General features: G+C 41.2%; 2 protein-coding genes across 2 annotated transcripts; both read right to left on the bottom strand.

Annotated features, from left to right (window-relative positions):
- Positions 1-2,631: 2,631 nt before the first annotated feature.
- LOC133760792 (ER membrane protein complex subunit 5-like) lies at positions 2,632-3,027 on the bottom strand. The gene has a single exon (XM_062193389.1). It carries the CDS (start codon positions 3,025-3,027, stop codon positions 2,632-2,634), a length of 396 nt encoding a protein of 131 aa, XP_062049373.1.
- Positions 3,028-19,631: 16,604 nt separating this feature from the next.
- LOC133760790 (DNA-directed RNA polymerases I, II, and III subunit RPABC2) lies at positions 19,632-20,160 on the bottom strand. The gene has a single exon (XM_062193388.1). The coding sequence runs from the start codon at positions 20,093-20,095 to the stop codon at positions 19,712-19,714; it is 384 nt and encodes a 127-aa protein (XP_062049372.1). The 5' UTR covers positions 20,096-20,160; the 3' UTR covers positions 19,632-19,711.
- Between the last annotated feature and the right edge of the window lie 470 nt (positions 20,161-20,630).

The raw sequence follows: 20,630 nt of genomic DNA, 5'->3' as shown, positions 1-20,630 counted from the left end.
CATCTGGGGAGTGAACCAGTGGAAGGAAGACCTCTCTCTCTGAAACTCTGTCCTTCAAATAAATAAAATAAATCTTTTTTAAAAAAGTGAGCCTTCTAGTATTCTTGAGAACTTTGATTGATACACATTTTTGAATGTCACTGAAATCCTAGTCAACTGCAGACTAGCTAACTCACATATTTTTAAACTGCCTTAGGCAGTAACAGACTGTCTAACAGAACTGTAAATCAAGTTCTATACTTAATACATTTAGCAGGGTTACCCAAATCACCTTTAGTCCTATGGTACATACTTGGAAAAGACACAGAAATTGACTGGAGTCAATTAAAAAAGAAATTTGGGGACCTCAGTTGGCCTGAGGTATACATGCTGCTGGCGAAGATGTACACACTGAAAATTGCTACGTCAATTATTTGCCAAATTATTTGGCATCCTTTTTAGCAGGTCTTTCCTAACTGGGCAGCAAAGAGTTCAATGTCCATTCTAGAAACTAGCCAAAATAGAATAAGTAATACACTATGAATGCTATTAAAAAAAAAACTGTTACATATGATCAACTGAGAAACCTGTTAAGTATCTGGCCTTTTCTCCTTAAATATATTCATTTGGCCAATCATGGCCTTTCACAGCAATAATTAATCACAAGATAAGAACAACTTCTCACTCCACATAACAATCCTTTGGGAGAAGCCACTCAAGGAAGACCAGACACCCTATGAATCCCTTTATATTAAATGTCCAGAGAAGGTATATCTATACAGATAGAAAGTGGATCAGTAGTTCCCTAGGGTTGACAGGGTTGGAGTAGGGCCAGCATTGGGAGAAAATGAGGCAACTTTTAAAGTGCAGGGGGATTCTTTTTGGGACTGCAAAATGTTCTAAAAGTCATTGTGGCTGATATTTCATAATTTTGTGAATTCATTGAAAGTCACAGAATTATACCCTTTAAATGGGTCAACTGTAAGGTAGGCAAACCGTCTCAACAACATTATTCAGCCTCAAAAGAGAAGAAAACAAGAAATTCTCTCAAATCAAGTCAAACCTGAGGAAACGGTAGACAAGACTGATATAAGGAGCTTGTTTTTCACACACTATTTTGATTTAATTATCATCACTTGAACTCCTGCCTTCACACTTTTAACTAAATTATTTTAGGCTATCAGCAGATTCTAACTTTGTTCTCATTAGAGAGCAGAGTCAGTGTTCCACAGACAGACTGGATAGGCAAAACAAAACAGAACAAAACAACACTAATAAAACTCCAATGACAAATTCATCTCATGCCTTGGGGCTGTGCGTTACCAGGCAGAATAAAAGAAGTGAGGTTTGATTCTAATGGAAAAATGCCATCAAGTACAAGGGCATCTTATGACTCTTGCCTAAAGCATATTTCCTTTTCAAGCCTGCATCCAGTTATTCCCTTTACACCTATACAATTCAACAAAAGCAATGTGTTTACACCTGTACAATTAAAAAATGCATTATTCTCTACACCAAAATTTTGAGATTCCTGCAGCTTTCTAGATCAAAGAGCTAGCCAAATTTCTCTAAGAGAAAAATCGCTGTTTATAAAACATTCATTTCTGTACCCTCATGCTTACCTTCACCAACAGAGTAAAGATAGAAAACTCTAAACTTTTTAAAATCAAAACTACAAGACAATTTCTTAAATGGCCTTGAAGTTTCTAAAAAAATATATTCATTCCAAATATTTAGAACATATTTGGCCCAATTCCTTTAAGTCTGCCTTCAGATTAATGAGAAGTTTCCTTTATTTTCATTTAGTTCACTAGTTTAGCATGGAATAAACTAACAGAAACTCTGAATAAGTTAAACTAAAGACAAATAATCCATTTTCTTCAACAAATCTCATTCTATATAGGCAGGATAATGAAACCACAGATAGTCTTTTTTGGTCTGTCCTCAAGTATTCCTATACTACATAATCACTTAGAGCACATTTTGTGTTGTAAAACACAAAAGGCTTTACAACAAGTTGAACTTGTTAAATACTTCTGCTATGACAGGAATTTCTAACAAAAATTTCTCACGGTACACAGAATCTCAGAGAAGTAATTAAACAAGTCAATGCTAGAAAGTACATGGGAATGGGGTGGAGTAAGAAGTCATGGACCAGTTAAAAGCCGGCAAATATCTGCTGAAGCAGAGCCACTTGTTAGGGGATAGGAGAAGAGTGGAAAATCACCATTTTGGTCTCATTAGGGAAGTTCACTTACTAAGAACTGAAGACCATTTTACTATATTCATGCTGCAAAATGGAGTAATCACACAGTATTTCCAAAAGGATCCTAAAACTGTAGCGCAAAAGAAATTTAAGAAAATAATCACAGAAACCATCAACATCTTTCAATGTGTTCAAAACAGTGACTTTACAAAATTAATTTGTCTTAAATGAAAAAAATTCCTTATATGAAATGCAATCAAAGACTCATTTCATAGATAACCAATACTGCATTAAGGACTTGACTAACAGCGTACAAACAAGGGCCATAGGTTTTTTTTTTTTATATTGGTCTGAGAGATCAATATAAATACTAATGTAGGGAGTGTTTTATGCCCCAAACTCCAATATTGAGCTCTGTGTCCTGTCCTATTATAATTTGTAAAATATTAACGGCGCAGCGACTCAAGTTTTCGGAACTTCACCGATGTGTTAGAGGACAACGCATCTTGATTTGCAGAATTTCTTGTAGCTGAAGGCCGGAACAGTACTCGACCGCGATGGTTAAAGACGTAAAAGGATGGGTGATTCCTTAACGTATCAAATGTCTTAGTCTTTAGTTCGGAAGTAGCGTCCATGTTTTTAAACTCCCCTGCAATATGAACTGTACCATAACAGGTAACTGCAAAGGCCAGAAGTGTCTGAAGCACTATATCTGTTGGCAGTGACTCCTCTTCCTTTTCTGTCAATCGCATATAGGAACGATGCTGAGCAGCGGAAAAGGCGGCGTGGGCTAGAGCAAAGAGGCCGATGCCTACCAGCCCCTTCCACAGCGACGGCGCCATGATAACCGAAGGAGCAGGAGCCCAACAAAGACGCGAAGGCCGGCGGAGCTGTTCCCTCTTCCACCGGCGGGTGTCAGTGCGGCGCTGAGAGATGACGTCACTGAAGCCCAGCGCGCGAAGTGCCTCGGGGATGGTGAAAAACGGATAGTAGTGAGAAAGCGGAAACAGGAATCCCGGTCTTAAAAAAAAAAAAAACAAACAAAAAATCTATTCCCTCACGGTCCCAGAGGCCAGTGCCCGAGTCCAGGTGGGTCTTGGTGCCTCTACAGGCTTTAGTGAAGACTCCTTTTATCGTCCCAGTCTCATGTCTCCTGGCAAGACTTGGCCTTTCTTGGCTGTGGCAACAGCTAACCTCTGCCTGTGTTCTCATATGACCTTTTTTTTTTTTTTAAGATTGATTTATTTATTTGAAAGTCAGAGTAACACAGAGAAGGAGAGTCAGAGAGAGAGAAAGAGAGAGAGAGAGAGAGGTCTTCCATCCGCTGGTTCACTCCCCAGTCGGCCTCAACGACCTGAGCTGTGCCGATTCAAAGCCAGGAACTAGGAGCTTCTTCCAGGTCTTCCCATGTGAGTGCAGGGGCCCAAGCACTTGGGCCATCTTCTACTGCTTTCCCAGGCCATAGCAGAGAGCTGGATGGGAAGAGGAGGAGCCAGGACTTGAACTGGAGCCCATATAGGATGCTGGCACTGCAGGCGGCAGGTTTGTCTGCACCACAGCGCAGGCCCCTTCATGTGCCCTCCTTACAGGGATACTGGTCATTATATTTATGGTCTACCCTAATATAATATGATCTCATCCTAACAAATTACATTTGCAAAGGCCCCTTTTCCAAACAGGGTCACATTCTGAGGTTCTGGGTGGATGTGATTTGGGAGGTCAAGACACTATTACACCCAGGGTGGCGGCTCGGCAAGTTCCTGCTGTGTAGAGTTCTCACAACAGGCTGCTCGTGCTGATGGCTGAACTAGGTCCAACACCTGAACTTTGAGATAGAGTTCGTGATTCCCCCAGCCTACCAGTTGTGAAAAATAAATGTCTTCAAAGCCATGACTCTGTAAAGGACATGTTTTTAATATTTTGTCACCAGATGTGTGCATATTCCTGACTGTTGGAGAAAACTGAGATTGGTGATGGAGTTGTATGCTCAAGAGCTAGTAGCAATGTCTAGAGCTCAGTAAAAACTATGAGTTCTACAAACACAATAATTGACCCCAAACAAGAAAGGAAATAAAAACAGAGCCATAGAAGATATAATTATGGTCTGGCGCTTTGGTACTGCGGGTTAAAGCCCCAGCCTGCAGCACCAGCATCCCATATGGGTGCTGGTTTGAGTCCCAGCTGCTCCACTTCCTATCCAGCTCTCTGCTATGGCCTGGGAGAGCAGTAGAAGATGGCCCAAGTTCTTGGGCTCCTGCACCTATGTGGTAGACCCAGAAGAAGCTCCTGGCTCCTGGCTTCGGATCAGCTCAGCTTTGGCTGTTGTGGTCATTTAAGGAGTGACCCCGCAGATGGAAGACCTCTCTCTCTGGCTCTACTTCCCTCTGTGACTCTTTCACATAAATAAAAATTTTAAAAAGAAGTTATAATTATTAGAGTTTTTAAATGTGGATTTTAAAATAACAATGGGAATTTTAGTTCTCATAGAACTATGAAAACTAAATGAAGAACTTAGTGCTTAATAAATAGCAAGACAGAGAACAGAATGGTTGAAAATAAAACAACTATAAAATGAATCATATTTAAGTTCTAGAATTGAAAAAAATGCAATTACAAAGCACGAACTAAATGGAATAATTTCACAGGTTAATTGTAGCTGAAGGTAAAATAAACCAGCATATAGGTCAGAATAAAATATTCAAATTGAAGAAGGGAGAGACAAATATATAAGAAATATAAGTGAGAATAAAAAGACCTATCATACATGTATCTGCAGTTCCCAGAGATAAAAGAAAGAGAAAAGGGCAGAAGCAATATTTGAAGATATAACTTCTGGTAGTTTTCCAAAATGATGAAATACATCAAGCCATGTACTCAAGAAAGATAAATACAAAGAACAGAACACATGAGAATAAGACCATAAAGACTCAGTATTACAAAAATACCAATTTTATATCAGTATCTATTTTATCTCAATTTTTAAATATCAATTTAAAAAATCCAGAATTATTCAAGAGTGTAAAGGAAGATGATTTCTTCAATCAATGGTGCTGAATCAATTACAAATCAATTATATACATACATGCGGAAACATATATATTGACCTCTTTCTTATACCATACACAAAAGAAGTATCAGGCAGACTGTATGTCCTCATATCCTTGAAGGGAGCAGAAGTCAAAAGAACTGGTCACAAAGGAAAGAATGACAAACTTGATTGCATTAAAATTAGAGACTTCTGTTTATTAGAAGATACCATTCAGAAAGCAGGGAGATATTTGTAACCCCTGTAACTAAAAACAAAGGGCTTGAATCTCAGATACATAAACAGTTTCTATCAGCAGGCAAACCAAAAGAGAAATGGACAAGAGGCTTGATCAGACACTTCTACAAGAGGATATTATAGGGTGAATTTTGCACCCTCTTCAACTTCATATGTTGAAGTTCCATCCCCTAATATCTTGGAAAATGAATCTATTTGGAGGCAGTCTTTAAATAATTAGATAAACTAAAATTAAAATTTGGTGTGGACCCCAATCCAACGTAATTGCTGTCCATATAAGAAGAGAATATTGGCAATAATATATTCCCCATTGTTCACAGCAATCTTTTCTTGGCCCCAACTCAACCTCATCACAGTAGGAGACTACAATCAAGGGCTCATTTCATGGGCATGTGACCTGTGAAGTTGCACAGGCCCCAAGCTTAGGAGAATCCTGTGCTCGGTTTAATGTTCTGCAGTCAAGTTGAAAATCTTAATGATTTTTTAACAAGTGATCTGATGTTGTCATATGGCACTGGGCTCCTCATACCCTTAGGTGGTATCTGGCCTGTAACTAGCTAGCCATCCTAACATTTTAGCATGCTCCTTGGGAGTTTTGCCTTGCAAAAACTGTTGTAAATGCAGTTTCTCTGGGCCCTCTCTAGACCTATTGAATTAGAATGTGTTTTCAAAATTCCTCCTGCAACACGAATGCATGTTAAAACTTGAGAAGTATCTGCCAAGGTCAACTCACCCCCAGATGTTCTGAGTAGAGCTAACCTTATCCCTGACTCCTCTGGTGGGCATTGACTTGGTCTGGCAAAGGAGAGCATTTCATTCCCTGGTGACAGTGACTTGTCAGTATAAGCATGTGGTTTGGGTTATGCCAGGCAATATAAGTATTAGAATTTGTGTAGGAATTGCTTAGCTGATATCAACTCTTTTCCCTGAGACTATGGTAATAAGGGTGACCTGAGTCTTGTGTTGTTATAGCCACCATGTGAAGCCTGAAAATTAGGCAACAATGCAGAAGGACAAGCCAAGACATAGGGAGAAACAATTGTTGATGTCGTTGCCTTAGCTCCTGTGTCAAGGTGTACTTGAAGTTAAAGTTATAGTTTCATTAAAGTTCATTTGAGTCAGGTTTTCCATTCTTTGAAACTGAAAGAACCCTGATGAGTAAACATCTCTTTTGTTCACATTTATAGTAGGTGACTCTCAAAGATAACAGTGTTTGGCGTTAACAGTGTATACTCATCCCTAGATGAATTCTTTGCATGAGTTACCCAGTTTGGTTACCAAGTTGGAGAAATCCACTGGATAATTGCCAACTTTCAACTCTGTTCTGTTTCTCTTTAAATGATCTCAGTACTTGATTAAAAATACTATTTGTAAGTGTTTTTCTGCTGTTTCAATACATACAACTCACCTGTAGCTATCAATTGAGGACCACTCAATTCCAATGTGTAATAATGTATCCTTCTGGAGTGTCACTTAATGGGGCAGTTCATTGATTCAACAATGCTAAGAATGAAAAGCTCCTGTTTTCACATCAGGCATATGTGGCTAGAAGCCTCTTTCTCACCAAAGCCCATCCCTCACACAAATCTCAAGGAAATGATTAGCCAAGTGGTGTTTTTAAAACTACATTAGAGTCCTTTTGCCTTTGAAGCACTCCAAAGAATGTTTTATTTACCCATGAATAGGTAGCTTAACACGCTGCATAAAGAAATTTTTCAATATATGCTTGTTGAATTCTGTTAAATTCAGTCCACATACTCATAAACAGGCTAAATGTTTTAAAGTATTTTGAGGTTATAAATATAACTGGAATATTAGGGATAGAAGGGATCTGAAGATTTTTAGCTAAATCCTTTTTACCAGAGGGTAGATCCATTTCTTTCTCAAAGAGATAAAATATTCAGCAAAGTGAAGAGGCAACCATCAGAATGGGAGAAAATATTTGAGAACTATGAAATTAAGGATTAATATCCAGAATCTATAAAGAACTCAAGAAACTCAACAAAAAAAACTACCAATCCAGTTAAGAAATGGTCAAAAGACTTGAACAACCATTTTTCAAAAGGCCAACAGACACATGAAAAAATGCTCAGGATCACTAGCCATCAGGGAATTGAAAATAAAAGCCACAATGAGGCTTTGCCTCACCCCAGTTAGAATGGCTCCCATACAGAAGTCAACAAACAATAAATGCTGGCGAAGATATGGGGAAAAAGGTATCCTAATCCACTGTTGGTGGGAATGTAAACTAGTACAATCATTGTGGAAGACAGTATGAAAATACTTCAGAAAACTGAAAATAGATATACCATATGACCCTGCAATTGCACTCCAGGAAATTTATCCATGGGATATGAACTCAGAGTATTAAAGAGTTATCTGTATTCCTATGTTTATTGCAGCTTAATTCACAATAGCTAAGATATGGAATCAACCCAGATGTCCATCAGCTGAAGACTGAATAAAGAAATTACATATATATAAGTATATATAAATAATATATATAAGTATATATAAATATATATATATAAAGTAGAATACTCCTCAGCCATAAAAAAGAATGAAATCCTGTCTTTTGCAACAAAATGGATGCAACTGGAAACCATTATACTTAGTGAAATCAGCCAGTCCCAAAAAGACAAATACCATATCTTTTCCTGATCTATGGTAACTAATAGAGTACCAAAAATGTAATGTTTAGGAGAGAAATTGACATTTTGAGATTCAGTGATTGTTTACAGTGCTTGTCTCTACTACTGAGGAGCAGCGTTTTTTTGTTTTTGTTTTTGTTTTTTTTCTTCATACTATTTGTTGAACTCTTTATTTAGCATAGGGTTAATCTTATGAGTATGAAATTGACCGCCTGTGGCACTGGCACCCTGGATTCTGTCCTGGTTGCTCCTCTTCCAGTCCAGCTCTCTGCTGTGGCCCAGGAAGGCAGTGGAGGATGCCCCAAGTCCTTGGGCCCTGCACCCGCATGGGAGACCAGGAGAAGCACCTGAATCCTGGCTTCAGATTGGAGCAGTGCGCAGCCGTGGCAGCCATTTGAGGGGTGACCAATGGAAAAAGGAAAACCTTTCTCTCTGTCTCTCTCTCGCTGTCTAACTCTGCCTGTCTAAAAAAAAAAAAAAAAAAAAAAATTGAAAGCAGACCATTGTAAAAATTAAGAGAGGGAATAAGAGAGGAAGGAGGATGAAAGGTAGGGTGGGAAGTCTCACTATGTTCCTAAATACATGAATGTACAAAATACATGAAATTCGTTTACCTTAAATAAAGTTTTTAAAGAAGAGATAGACTATAACAAATACCACTAAAGCCCATCTTACCTCTCCCATTCAATTCTATCCCTGATCAGAGGCAAGCTCTATGAAGTTAGTGAAGCTGACGTACAGAAATCCAACATATTTTTTGTATTTTTATGATGTATTTTAGCATCTGGATATTTACATAAGTGAAAAAATATTAAATATACTTTTTTGCAGTTTGCTTTCTTTTCCCTCAATGTTGTTTTTTAGGGTTTATCCATGCTAATACATCTTTATGCTTTTACATTGACTAAAGGGAGCAAAAACCTCACAAGTTGTCAGGCAGAATAAATTAATTAATAAATGAGAAGAGACCAATATGAATTCATAGAGCCCATTTTCAGCACATACTTTTTCTTCCTTTTGTGCACTGAGACTTAGTTTCTGTCAACTTTCTGTGTTAATGGTTGTGACACCTACTATCACTTCAGCCTTTTCAGAGAGGGAGATGTGGAAGCTAACACTTCAGTCATTTCTTCCCCAGTTTATGAGAAAGTTACCTGGTTTCTGCTTCACCACTGGTAAAGGTGATTTCTTTTTTACATGCTGTATCCATCATACTTGGTACCATGCAAAAGTTGTTTGCTTATGTAGTCACAGAAAAGGAAATTTGCATCAGCTTGCCTGAGCACTTTGGTTAGCCATACTTTACTCACATTCTGAAACTCAGTCACGTAAGCTGGAGGGAATTTCCTGTTCTTAGATAATATGCAATATCTTAATCCAGGAATTATTATTAGGGTGGAAATGATAATTATAAACATTTACAAAAGTAAAATACATTAGAACTTAGTTTGATTTTTTAAAAATTTATTTATTCAAAAGACAGACTTGGGGCCAGCACCATGGTGCAGTAGGTTAATCCTTTGCCTGCAGTGCCGGCATCCTATATGGGCACCAGTTCTAGTCCCAGCTGCTCCACTTCTAGTCCAGCTCTCTGCTATGGCCTGGGAAAGCAGTAGAGGATGGCCCAAGTCCTTGGGTCCCTGCACCCGTGTGAGACTCTGAAGAAGCTCCTGGCTCCTGGCTTCGGATTGGCACAGCTCCGGCCATTGCAACCATTTGGGGAGTGAACCAATGGAAGGAAGTCCTCTCTCTCTGTCTCTCCCTCTTGCTGTCTGTAACTGTCCCTTTCAAATAAAATAAATAAAATCTTTTTTTTTTTTTAAAGACAGACTTACGAGAGAGAAGGAGAGACAGAGAGAGGTGGAGAGACAGAGAGAGAGAAATCTTCCACCCACTGTTTCACTCCCCAAATGGCCCCAACAATAAGGGCTGGGCCAGGCAGAAGCCAGGAGCCAGAAGCTTCTTCCAGGTCTCCCATGTGGGTGCAGGGCCCAGACACTTGGGCCATCCTCTGCTGCTTTCCCAGGTGCATTAGCAGAGAGCTGGATAGGAGCTGGGCATCCTATATGCGATGGATATAGATATCTATCTATAGATCTATTTCCAAAATTCCTAGGGAAAATCTTTGGTGCAGCAGGCAGCGGCTTAACCCACAGCACCACAGTGCCAGCCCCAATTAGTTTGATTTTACACTTCCAAATAGGATGAACAATGAGTTGATAAATGCTGTCCAGTGGTTCTTCATAGGCCTTGAAAATCTATGGTGTTTTCTTCAAACTGAATTCCTGTATTGCCAATTCTTTCATATGTCATCGCAAAAGTTGTTGTAGGGTTGATGTAGGGAGACTTGAGGCTTAACCTCAGTAACAATGTACCAAAAACAATGTTAAGTGTTTTTTGTGCAATGTTCCCTTTTCAGTTTCAGATAAAGTAATGCACAAGATAAAACCAACACCATCAGTTATTGCTAATCATTATCTTTTTTAAGATTTATTTATTTGGAAGGCAGAGTGACAAAGAGGAGGGAAAGACAGGGAGAGAGAGAGAGAGAGAGAGAGAGGTATCTTCTATCAGCTGGTTTACCCCCCAAGTGGCTACAACATACAGAGCTAGGCCAGACTGAAGCCAGGGGTTAGGAACCCATTTGGATCTTTCACGTGGGTGGCTGGGATCCAAGTACTTTTTCTATCATTTGCTGCTTCGCAGGTGCATTAGCAGGAAGCTGATTTGGAAGCAGAACAACCTGAACTCGAACTGGCACTTTGTTTTGGGATGCTGGTTTCGAAAATGGTAGTCTAACCCAATGCACAACTATGCCGGCTCCTGCTAATCATTATTAGGAAATGAGGCAGGCTCTGAGAGGCTAAAATGCAAAGCTATACAAAACTTTTTTTCTTTTTTAAATTCTAGGAAGCTGTATGAAGTCTGACCCTAAGTAGCTAAAGAAAAATACAGACTGTATTAGAAAGGTTTCTCATGAACCATACAAGGACAATTAAAAAAGATCACAGAAAATGGAATTGAAAGATAAGTTTATTTTGATACAAAAATTTTGAAATCCATGTATAGATTTCTGATAACATATATTTTCTATGAACTTTTGAAGTATTCTTGAAAGTCATAAACATGATTGAACATTATTAATTAAAACCAGGGATTCAAATGCATTTAAGGCTCTCATTCTATCACTTCTCTTTGCCCTTTCTGTTTATCTTTTTGTTTCTCTGTCTGTGACCATCCTTTTATTCCAGCTATGTGGAGAAATACAAGCCCCACAACAGCTTCCAAACTTGGCATCTAACCTTCTGTCACAGGAGAGAGTTTCTTTCCCTCTCATCTTTATCTCCCTATATCTCTATCTCCATCTCCATCTCCATCTCCATCTCCATCTCCATCGCCATCGCCATCGCCATCGCCATCGCCATCGCCATCACCATCTCCATCTCTATCTCATCTATATCTATATCTATATCTATATCTATATCTATATCTATATCTATATCTATCATCTACCTATCTGCCTACCTATCTATCTGTTATCTATCTATCATCTACCTATCTGCCTACCTATCTGTTATTTATCTATCTATCTATCTATCTGTCTATCTATCTATCTCTGTAGATCTGTCTTAGATCTATTTCCAAAATTCCTAGGGAAAATCTTTGGTTGGTCCCAACATGGGTCAAGTGTATACCCGCAGCCCAGCTGTTATTTCCAGAGGCAAGTCCTGGGGAAAGCTTTTGATTGGCTTAGCCTGCATCAGCTGTACAACTCATGTCAATCAACTGTAGCTAGCTGATCAGGGTGCTCTTAAGGAACCTGTGGATAGGAGGAAAGAAGCTGTTTCTAGAAAAAGGGGAGCAGAGGAGATAGCAGAGTGGTCCCTGTTATGGACAGAATTGTGTCTCACAAAATCCGTACATTCAAGCTGTCATCCCCAGTGTAACTTTATTTAGAGTTAGGGGCTTTAGGGAAATGTGTTACTTAAATAATCTTACAAAGATAAGACCCTAATCTGTTAGAACTGATGGCTCTAGAAGAAGAGGATGAAACTCCAGGAATCAATCTCTCTCAGTGGCACTACAGTGGAGGCTTCAGTAGTTTGGTTTTGGTAGTTTGGGTTATTTTCAAATTAGTTTTAAAGGTAGCCAGGTGATTTGATGGGAAGGAGGGGAGGTTTTGAACAGATAAATATTGATCTGCGAAATCACATAGTTGCTCTGGTGGGGATCAACCTTGTGGGTTTTTCTAACAACCCAGGGAAGGGCTGGCGGTGATTTGTGCTGGAGTAGTGGAGTTGGCTAAGAAGTGATCCAATTCCTGGAAATATTTTGAAGGTAAGGTAAATAGGATTTCCTGATAGAGTAGTTGTGAGCAGTGACAGAAAAAGAAAATGGTAAGGATGACACAAAGATGTTTGATCAACGGGAAAAGTGACAGTGCCACTTACTGTGATAATGACACCTGTGAAAAGAGAAGGTTATGCTCTTACATGCCTTGATGTTCCATACAATACAGACGTCAAGTAAACATTTGAATTGAAAAGTTTAGGTAGAGGTTGGGTAAATCTATTTTCATAACATACAGCTAGTGTTTAAAGCTATAAGAATGGACAAGATCACCAAGGTAGAAGCTAAGACCCGAGCTGTAGGGCCTCAGAAGTTTAGGTGACAGAGAGACTAGGAGAAACCAGGACAGGAGCCCTGTGGTCAGAGAAAGGGGTCATGAGTACGTCACGTCCTTGAGTGAAGGGAAGAAGTGTCTCAAGGAGGCGTCAATAACTCAGGTCAGTCTTCTCAAGTAAGGCACACCAAGATCAATATCCCTTCCCAGAAAGCAGGGCAAGGGGAGCGAGTGTTTGGCCTAGCGGTTAAGCTGGTGGTCGAGACACCCTCATCCTGCTTTGGAGTACCTCGGTTTAATCGCAGCTCTGAATGCTGACTCCAGCTTCCTGGGGCTGATGCAGACTCTAGGAGACAATGGAGATGAATCAAGTAGTTAGGACCCTGCTACCCATATTGGAGACCCAGATTGAATTCCCCGCTGCCTTTGCAGGCATTTGGAGAATGAAATAGCAGACAGATATCACTCTCTGCCAAATGAATAAATAAATAAGAAACCAGGCCAAGGAAAGAGAGGGTAAAACGATGCTGAGGATTGACTAACATCCCATACTTGGCATGTAGCAGATTTGAAATGCAGAAATCTGGATTGTTTCACTTTAATTTGAGCTTTTTTTTTTTTTTTTGTGGGAGGTAAAATAGCAAGGTTTATTAGGGAAGGGACATCCGTAAGGCGGATGGGCACCTCTCCAGACAGAGCCTGAGAGACTGGGGGGGAGGCGGGGCAAGGAGCGAGGTTACATGTTGAGTGGAGAGATTACACCTGACCAGGCCAGGCAGGCGGCTCAGCAGAGAGACAGAGGACTGAGCGCACAGTCCAGTTGAGGCTGGGGGTTTTTAATTTGAGCTTTTAAGAAAAAAAGTTAAAAAATAAAGTCAAGCTCATCTATTTGCCATGTAGTTACATTGGTATTTGTATTTTTACATGCTTTTTAAAAAAAGATTTTATTTACTTATTTGAGAGGTAGAGTTACAGACAGAGAGAGTGAGAGACAGAGAGAAAGTTCTTCCATATTCTGGTTCACTCCCCAAATGGCTACAATGGCTGGGGCTGAGCTGATCCAAAGCCAGAAGCCAGGAGCTTCTTCCAGGTCTCCCCCTAGGATGCAGGGGCCTAAGCACTTGGGCCATCCTCTACTGTTTTCTCAGGTCATAAGCAGAGAGCTGGATTAGAAGAGGAGAGCTGGGACATGAACAGTGCCCACGTGGGATGCTGGCACCACAGGAGAGGCTTAGCCTACTACACCACAGTGCCGGCCCCAGGTCTACATGCTTTTCTGGGTTGTTTTCATTGAACAAGGATATTCAGGTCTTAGTAAAGCAAAAGAAATAAAATGGAAAGACAACAAAAGAGTTTAACAGTGGCTTTTTAAGTAAAGATTTATTTACTTATTTTGAAAGTCAAAGTTACAGAGAGAGAGGGAGACACACACATACACACACACAGATATTTCATCTGCTGGATCACTCCCCAGATGGCCACAGAGAGTGCAGAGTCTAGCTAAAGCAAGGAACCAGGAGCTTCATCTGGGTTTCCCACGTGGGTGGCAGGAGCCCAAGCACTAGGGGCATCTTCTGCTTCTTTTCCCAGGCCATTAGCAGGGAGCTGGGTCAGAAATGGAGCTATCTGGAGTTGAACAGGAGCCCATATAGGATGCTGGCATTGGCAGCACAGGTAACTTTACCCACAATGCCAGACCCAAGGGTGCTTTTTAAAAATCATCACTTTATTTTTATTTTTAAAAAAGATTTCTGGTTTTTTTTTTAAAAGATTTATTTATTTGAAAGAGTTACACAGAGAGAGGAGAGGCAGAGAGAGAGAGAGAGAGAGAGAGAGAGAGAGAGAGAGAGAGAGGTCTTCCATCTGATGGTTCACTCCCCAACTGGCTGCAACAGCCAGAGCTATGCTGATCCAAAGCCAGGAGCCAGGAGCATCCTTGGGGTCTCTCACATGGGTGCAGGGCCCAAGGACTTGGGTCATCTTCCACTGTTTTCCCAGGCCATAGCAGAGAGCTGGATCAGAAGTGGAGCAGCCGAGTCTTTAACCGGTGCCCATATGGGATGTCAGCGCTTCAGGCCAGGGTGTTAACATGCTGTGCTGCAGCGCCGGCCCCAAAATCATCATTTTATTAAAGTGATAAGGATGACTTAAATTTATCATCTGTTGTTTTGCAAGAGTCTCAGGGTTTTTTGTTCACTTGTTGCATTAGAATTGTGCCGCTGTGGACTCCAGCGAGCTCTCTCTTGTCCCTCACGGATTTCTGTAGACACTGCCTCTATTCAGTCAAATGGATTCTCCAAAGTCACAAAGGAAGTGGAAAGTGCAATGAATACTAAGAACAAATGAACCTGCAAATATGAGGCAACTGGCAGTTTCTTAAGATCCTAATCTTTTCATTTTATGAAATACAAGTGAATTCCAGTTTCAGCAACTAAGAAAACAAATCTTCTATATCGAATCCTAGAATGAAATGAGTGCTGCACTTTATTTAAGTCTAGATAAGAAGAGATTTGGAAGAAGTATCATAGGGGGTCACATGAATATCAAATTTTGCATATTTGCTATGAAAGCCTGAATGCTAAAGCGTAGGCTGAGGAGCGTGATGGAAAGCTAGGGTTGGTGCTGTTACACAGGTACATGCACGCACCTCCACACTAGGGAAATGTGAATGCTTTCTGAGCCTCCCCTTCCTGTTCCGTCACCTCCTCCTCACACAACTAACTGGTGCACTGACATCGTCTGCCTCTTCCACAAGGTGCCGGAGCGTATTCCCATTCTGGCTATATCAAAATTTCTGCAGTGCCTACAGTGAGTCAAGCACTCAGCCAGGGCTTTCACACATTGTTTTATTTAATGCTCTCACACATTGTTTTATTTAATGCCAGAGGAAGGTATTCATGTGAACTTTTTTTAAGAAAGAAGAAACCAGGGCCAGCACTGTGGCGTAGTGGGTAAAGCCACTGCCTGTAGTGCTGGCATCCCATATGGGTGTTGGTTCTAGTCCCAGCTGCTCCACTTCTGATTCAGCTCTCTGCTATGGCCTGGGAAAGCAGTAGAAGATGGCCCAAGTCCTTGGGCCCCTGCACCCGTGTGGGAGACCCGGAAGACGCTCCTGGCTCCTTGCTTCAGATTGGGGCAGCTCTGGCCATTGTGGCCATCTGGGGAGTGAACCAGTGGATGGAAGACCTTTCTCTCTCTCTCTCTCTCTCTCTCTGTAACTCTGACTTTCAAATAAATAAATAAATCTTAAAAAAAAAAAATAGAAAGAAGAAACAACATAGCCAGGATCTGAGAAAGTGGGATTTTAATCACACCTGCGTTCTTCCACTGTCCACCGTTTTCCCATTGCTAAATATCACCAGAAGATATTCTATCTTAAAAGTATATTTTGGGCTGGTGCCACAGCTCGCTTGGCTAATCCTTTGCCTGCGGCGCCAGCACCCTGGATTCTAGTCCCAGATGGGGTGCCAGATTCTGTCCTGGTTGCTCCTCTTCCAGTCCAGCTCTCTGCTGTGGCGTGGGAGGGCAGTGGAGGATGGCCCAAGTGCTTGGGCCCCTGCACCCACATGGGAGACCAGGAGGGAGCACCTGGCTCCTGGCTTCAGATCTATGCAGTATGCTGGCTGTGGCGGCCATTTGAGGGGTGAACCAATGGAAAAAGGAAGACCTTTCTCTCTGTCTCTCTCTCTCTCACTGTCTAACTCTGTCAAAAAAAAATATTTTGCCAAACATGATAATGAGCCCAGAAATCTCAAGGGAAAAATAGCATGAGATTGACTACATACAGTTTAAAATTTGTATTTGGAAAAAGAAAATATAAAGATTAAACAACAAATAATTTGTGAGAAAGTATTCAGAAGATAAATAACAGAACTGATCATATCTTAATCATTCCTGAAGGTAGCTAAGAAAATAGCCAGCTGCTCAATAGGAATATGGACAAAGAATGTAACAATGGCAAATAAAAAACACGAACTACAAAACCACAACAAACATGAGAAAATGGTTGACTTCATTTTCTAAAGAAAATGCAGAGAAGACACCTACAAGGTTGACAAACATTTTTGTTTGTTTGTTTTTTTGTTTTGGACAGGCAGAGTGGACAGTGAGAGAGAGAGAGAGGCAGAGAGAAAGGTCTTCCTTTTGCCGTTGGTTCACCCTCCAATGGCCGCTGCGGCCTGCGCGCTGCAGCCGGCGCACTGAGCTGAACTGAAGGCAGGAGCCAAGTGCACCCATGGGGTGCAGGGCCCAAGCACTTGGGCCATCCTCCACTGCACTCCCAGGCCACAGCAGAGAGCTGGCCTGGAAGAGGGGCAACCGGGACAGGATCCAGCGCCCCGACTGGAACTAGAACCCAGTGTGCCAGCGCCGCAAGGTGGAGGATTAGCCTATTGAGCCACGGCGCCGGCCGACAAACATTCTAAACACTGATAATATTGGCACAGTCTTTTTGGAGAAATAATCAGTAATATTTACCAAAATATAAATGATCTGATCTCTTGACCCAGCAATTCAATACTTGGGCATCTGTCCTTGCTCTCACCTTGTCCCCAAAATGTGATGCTATGCATGTAATGATAAGTGTAACAGGTTTTTTTTTTTAAATGTTTATTTATTTGAGAGGCAGAGTTACAGAGAGGGAGGGACAGAGAGAGAGGTCTTTGATCTGCTGGTTCACTCCTTAAGTGGCTGCAATGGTCAGAGCTGGGCCAACCTGAAGCCAGGAGCCAGGAACCTCCTCTGGGTCTCCCATGTGGTTGTAGGGGCCTAAGCACTTGGACCATCTTTGATTACTTTCCCAGGCCATTATTAGAGAGCTGGATCAGAAGTGGAGCAGCAGGGACTCGAATTGGCATCCATATGGGATACTGGCACCACAGGTGGAGGCTTAACTTACTATGCTACAGTACTGGCCCCTGTGACAGGGTTTATAAGAGTGTTTATAATAGTGAAAAATTTAAAACTAAATGTCCATGAATAGAACAGGTAAGGAGCAGGAGTCATGGAGCAGTGGGTTAAGCCACTGTGTGGGACATTGCATTCCATATTGGAGTACAGGTTTGAATCTTGGCTACTCTGCTTCCAATCCAGCTCCCTACTAATGCTCCTGGGTAGCATCAGAGGATGACTAAAGCACTTGAGTCTCTGCACTCATGTGGGAAATCCAGATGGGGTTCCTGGCTTCTGGCTCTGGCTTCTGTCTAGCCCAGCCCTAGCTGTTGTGCACAACTGAGGAGTGAACCAGTGTCTGGAACGCCTCCATCTCTCTCTCCCTCTCCCTCTCCCCCGCCTCCATCCCCCACCCAGTCATTCTGCATTTCAAATAAGTACATCTTTTAAAAATGGAATACATAAATATATTATAATACATCTATTTCATGGAATACTATGCAACTGTTAAACGAATAAGACAACCCTACATACAAAGGCTTGTGAATATTTCCAAGATACTGCTAGGTAGAAAATAGTAAGTCACAGAACAACACCATATTTTAACTGTTTAAATTAAAAAAAAAACTGGAAAGAAAAACACTAATTTGTTGAGAGTCAGTCTTTGATAATGGGGGTGGGTAGTGGGAGTGTGAAGAGGATCTGTCATTTTCACTTCATTTTTCTGGCTATTACTTTGAGTTTCTAAAGTGTACTTTCATGAAGTACTGTGTAGCTTAAAAAATAAAAATGCTTTCTCTTTATTTTCCTATTCTTTCCCTCTCACCCTCTTGTAGTAAAATTCTCAGTCAGGATGTGAACAGAAAGAAAACAGCAAGGTTTATTGACTTCCGGATCTCACACTTGGGTTCCAGGGTTTGACTGTTTATGATTTCCTTCCTGTGCCCTGACACAGTCACTAATTTTAGGCATGCCTTGATGGTTAGAAACAGCATTTTGATTTTTTGCTTGACTTTTTTGAAGTGCTTCTACAACACTATTGCTCAGCTTTGTTTGTTTGCTTCCTCTCATAACATTAGGTCAGAAGGGTGTTATTACTATCTCAAACAAACATTTAAGAATAAATTCTCAATATATTGCTGAATGCTAATTACGGGACTTAGGTAATAATGTGTATTCTTGAACGTAAGCACAAAAGGACTGCATCTTTGGAGATGGAAATTCTGTGTATGAAAGATTAAAGAATGGTTATTTTAAATTAACTTGAAAATGAAATTAGCAAAATTGTGAAGAGTCCTAACATGCTGCATTAATTGAATTTAATGGTGTAATCTTAGCAGTAGGAAAGACACATAATAATAGTCTTAGATTCAAACCTTTGTTGGAGTTCCTGGTAATTTTGCCTTAACTACAGCATCCAAGAACGTTGTGCACAACTCATTGCATGAATAAGATTCCAATAATTTTCTAGTGGTTTTGTGCTTTTACCCAAGAGAGCTCCATAAATTGTTTTTAATCACTTCTTTTATTTTAAATCAATACTGTCTGCCAAGTGGGTAACAATTCGCATTTAAACATAACCTCCTATAATTGGTGTAATTACTTCATAAAGAGATAAACCATAGCACAATATGGCAATCTTGGGTTTATAAAATCTAATTATGTTCACGACACAATATTTTATTCTTAGTGATCGCAAGAAGAACATAAACTTGAACAAATGCAGACACTTATGATGAAGTAATTGGAAAGGAATAAGATAATTATCACATATAGTACTGTAAAGTACTGCCTCTAGTAACAGCCTCTGAGAGAAAGCAGCGGTTTACAAAGCCTTAAGGGTACAGGGAGCTTTGGAGTGGGGGGGTTCTGATCTCCTTAGCCTGAATTTGGAACCTAGTGGGTTCAATCCCAAGGTGGGCCCAGCAGCCAGACCACTTAGGAAGGAGTAGAAAAGCCCCAGTCTTGTACTTTTTTTTTTTTTTTTTTTGGAGGGGCTGAAAGACTAAATCGTTTATTATTTACACGTAGAAAATGGGAACCAAGTGGGCAGGGGCCAGGGCAGCAGACAGCTCGGCTCAGTCGGTGATGATGAGCTCGTCGACCCCCCAGTCCTCATAGCTCCCGTCGGGCAGGTAGCGGCGGATGATGATGGGGATCTTCCGGGCCTTGAGTTCCTTCATGGCAATGAGCAAAGGATCTGTCTCTCCCTCCAGCTCTACCATCACAGGGGCACACATCGCGATCTGGAGGGCGCGGGTGCCCAGCACGCGGGCTCGCTCATACTTGGTCATGTACGGGGTGGTGATTCGTTTCTGGTTGGCCTGTGGTCGCTCCCCAGAGGGCAGGATCTCAACATTCTCCTGGCCCTCCTCCTCGGCATTCTCCAGGTCGTCCAGCCCTTCGTCCTCCTCCACATCGTCGAAGTCATCCCCGTCAAAATTGTCCTCGTTGTCTGACATGTCGACTCAACCACCGGTTCCGAAACCCAGACCCACAAGAACACACGCAAACCCCGCGCCTCCCCCTCGCGGCAGGTGCAGAGAGGGAGAGGGAAGAGGCACAGACAGGAATCCCCCCACCTTCATGTCAACAGGAGGTTTGCTCTCATCTGCTTTACAATTTGTGATTCTGTAACACATTGTCTTTAGAAACAATCTGTTACCAGCATTTATTTTTGAAGACCTGTGCCCTATGCCCAGTCATATGCTGATCAAAGGGAGAGGACTCAAAATGCAAAGAAGTTGGGAACACACTGGGAGGCCAAAGAGCGACACGGTCCCAGAGAACCACATCCTAAAACTCATCAGCCTTCTTTATGTTCAATATTATGTCCAACTCTGATTTTAAAAACTACAAATTTATAAAAAGATAAAGCAAGCACACACACACACACACATGCACGCACCAACATGAACTGGACTCACTTGTGTGTCTCCCGTTGCTTCCATGTCAGAAAAGGGTTCTTGAAGGCCAGGAAGATCCTAGAGCAAGAGG

The sequence above is a fragment of the Lepus europaeus genome, chromosome 5 (genome assembly GCF_033115175.1).
Source record: "Lepus europaeus isolate LE1 chromosome 5, mLepTim1.pri, whole genome shotgun sequence".
Classification (NCBI taxonomy): domain Eukaryota; kingdom Metazoa; phylum Chordata; class Mammalia; order Lagomorpha; family Leporidae; genus Lepus; species Lepus europaeus.
The sequence above is the reverse complement of the archived record's forward strand: the minus strand, read 5'-3'. Positions and strand labels throughout refer to the sequence as shown.

Coding starts and splice junctions, on each gene's coding strand:
- LOC133760792 (XM_062193389.1), bottom strand. CDS start 3,027: ATGGCGCCGTCGCTGTGGAAGGGGCTGGTAGGCATCGGCCTCTTTGCT.
- LOC133760790 (XM_062193388.1), bottom strand. CDS start 20,095: ATGTCAGACAACGAGGACAATTTTGACGGGGATGACTTCGACGATGTG.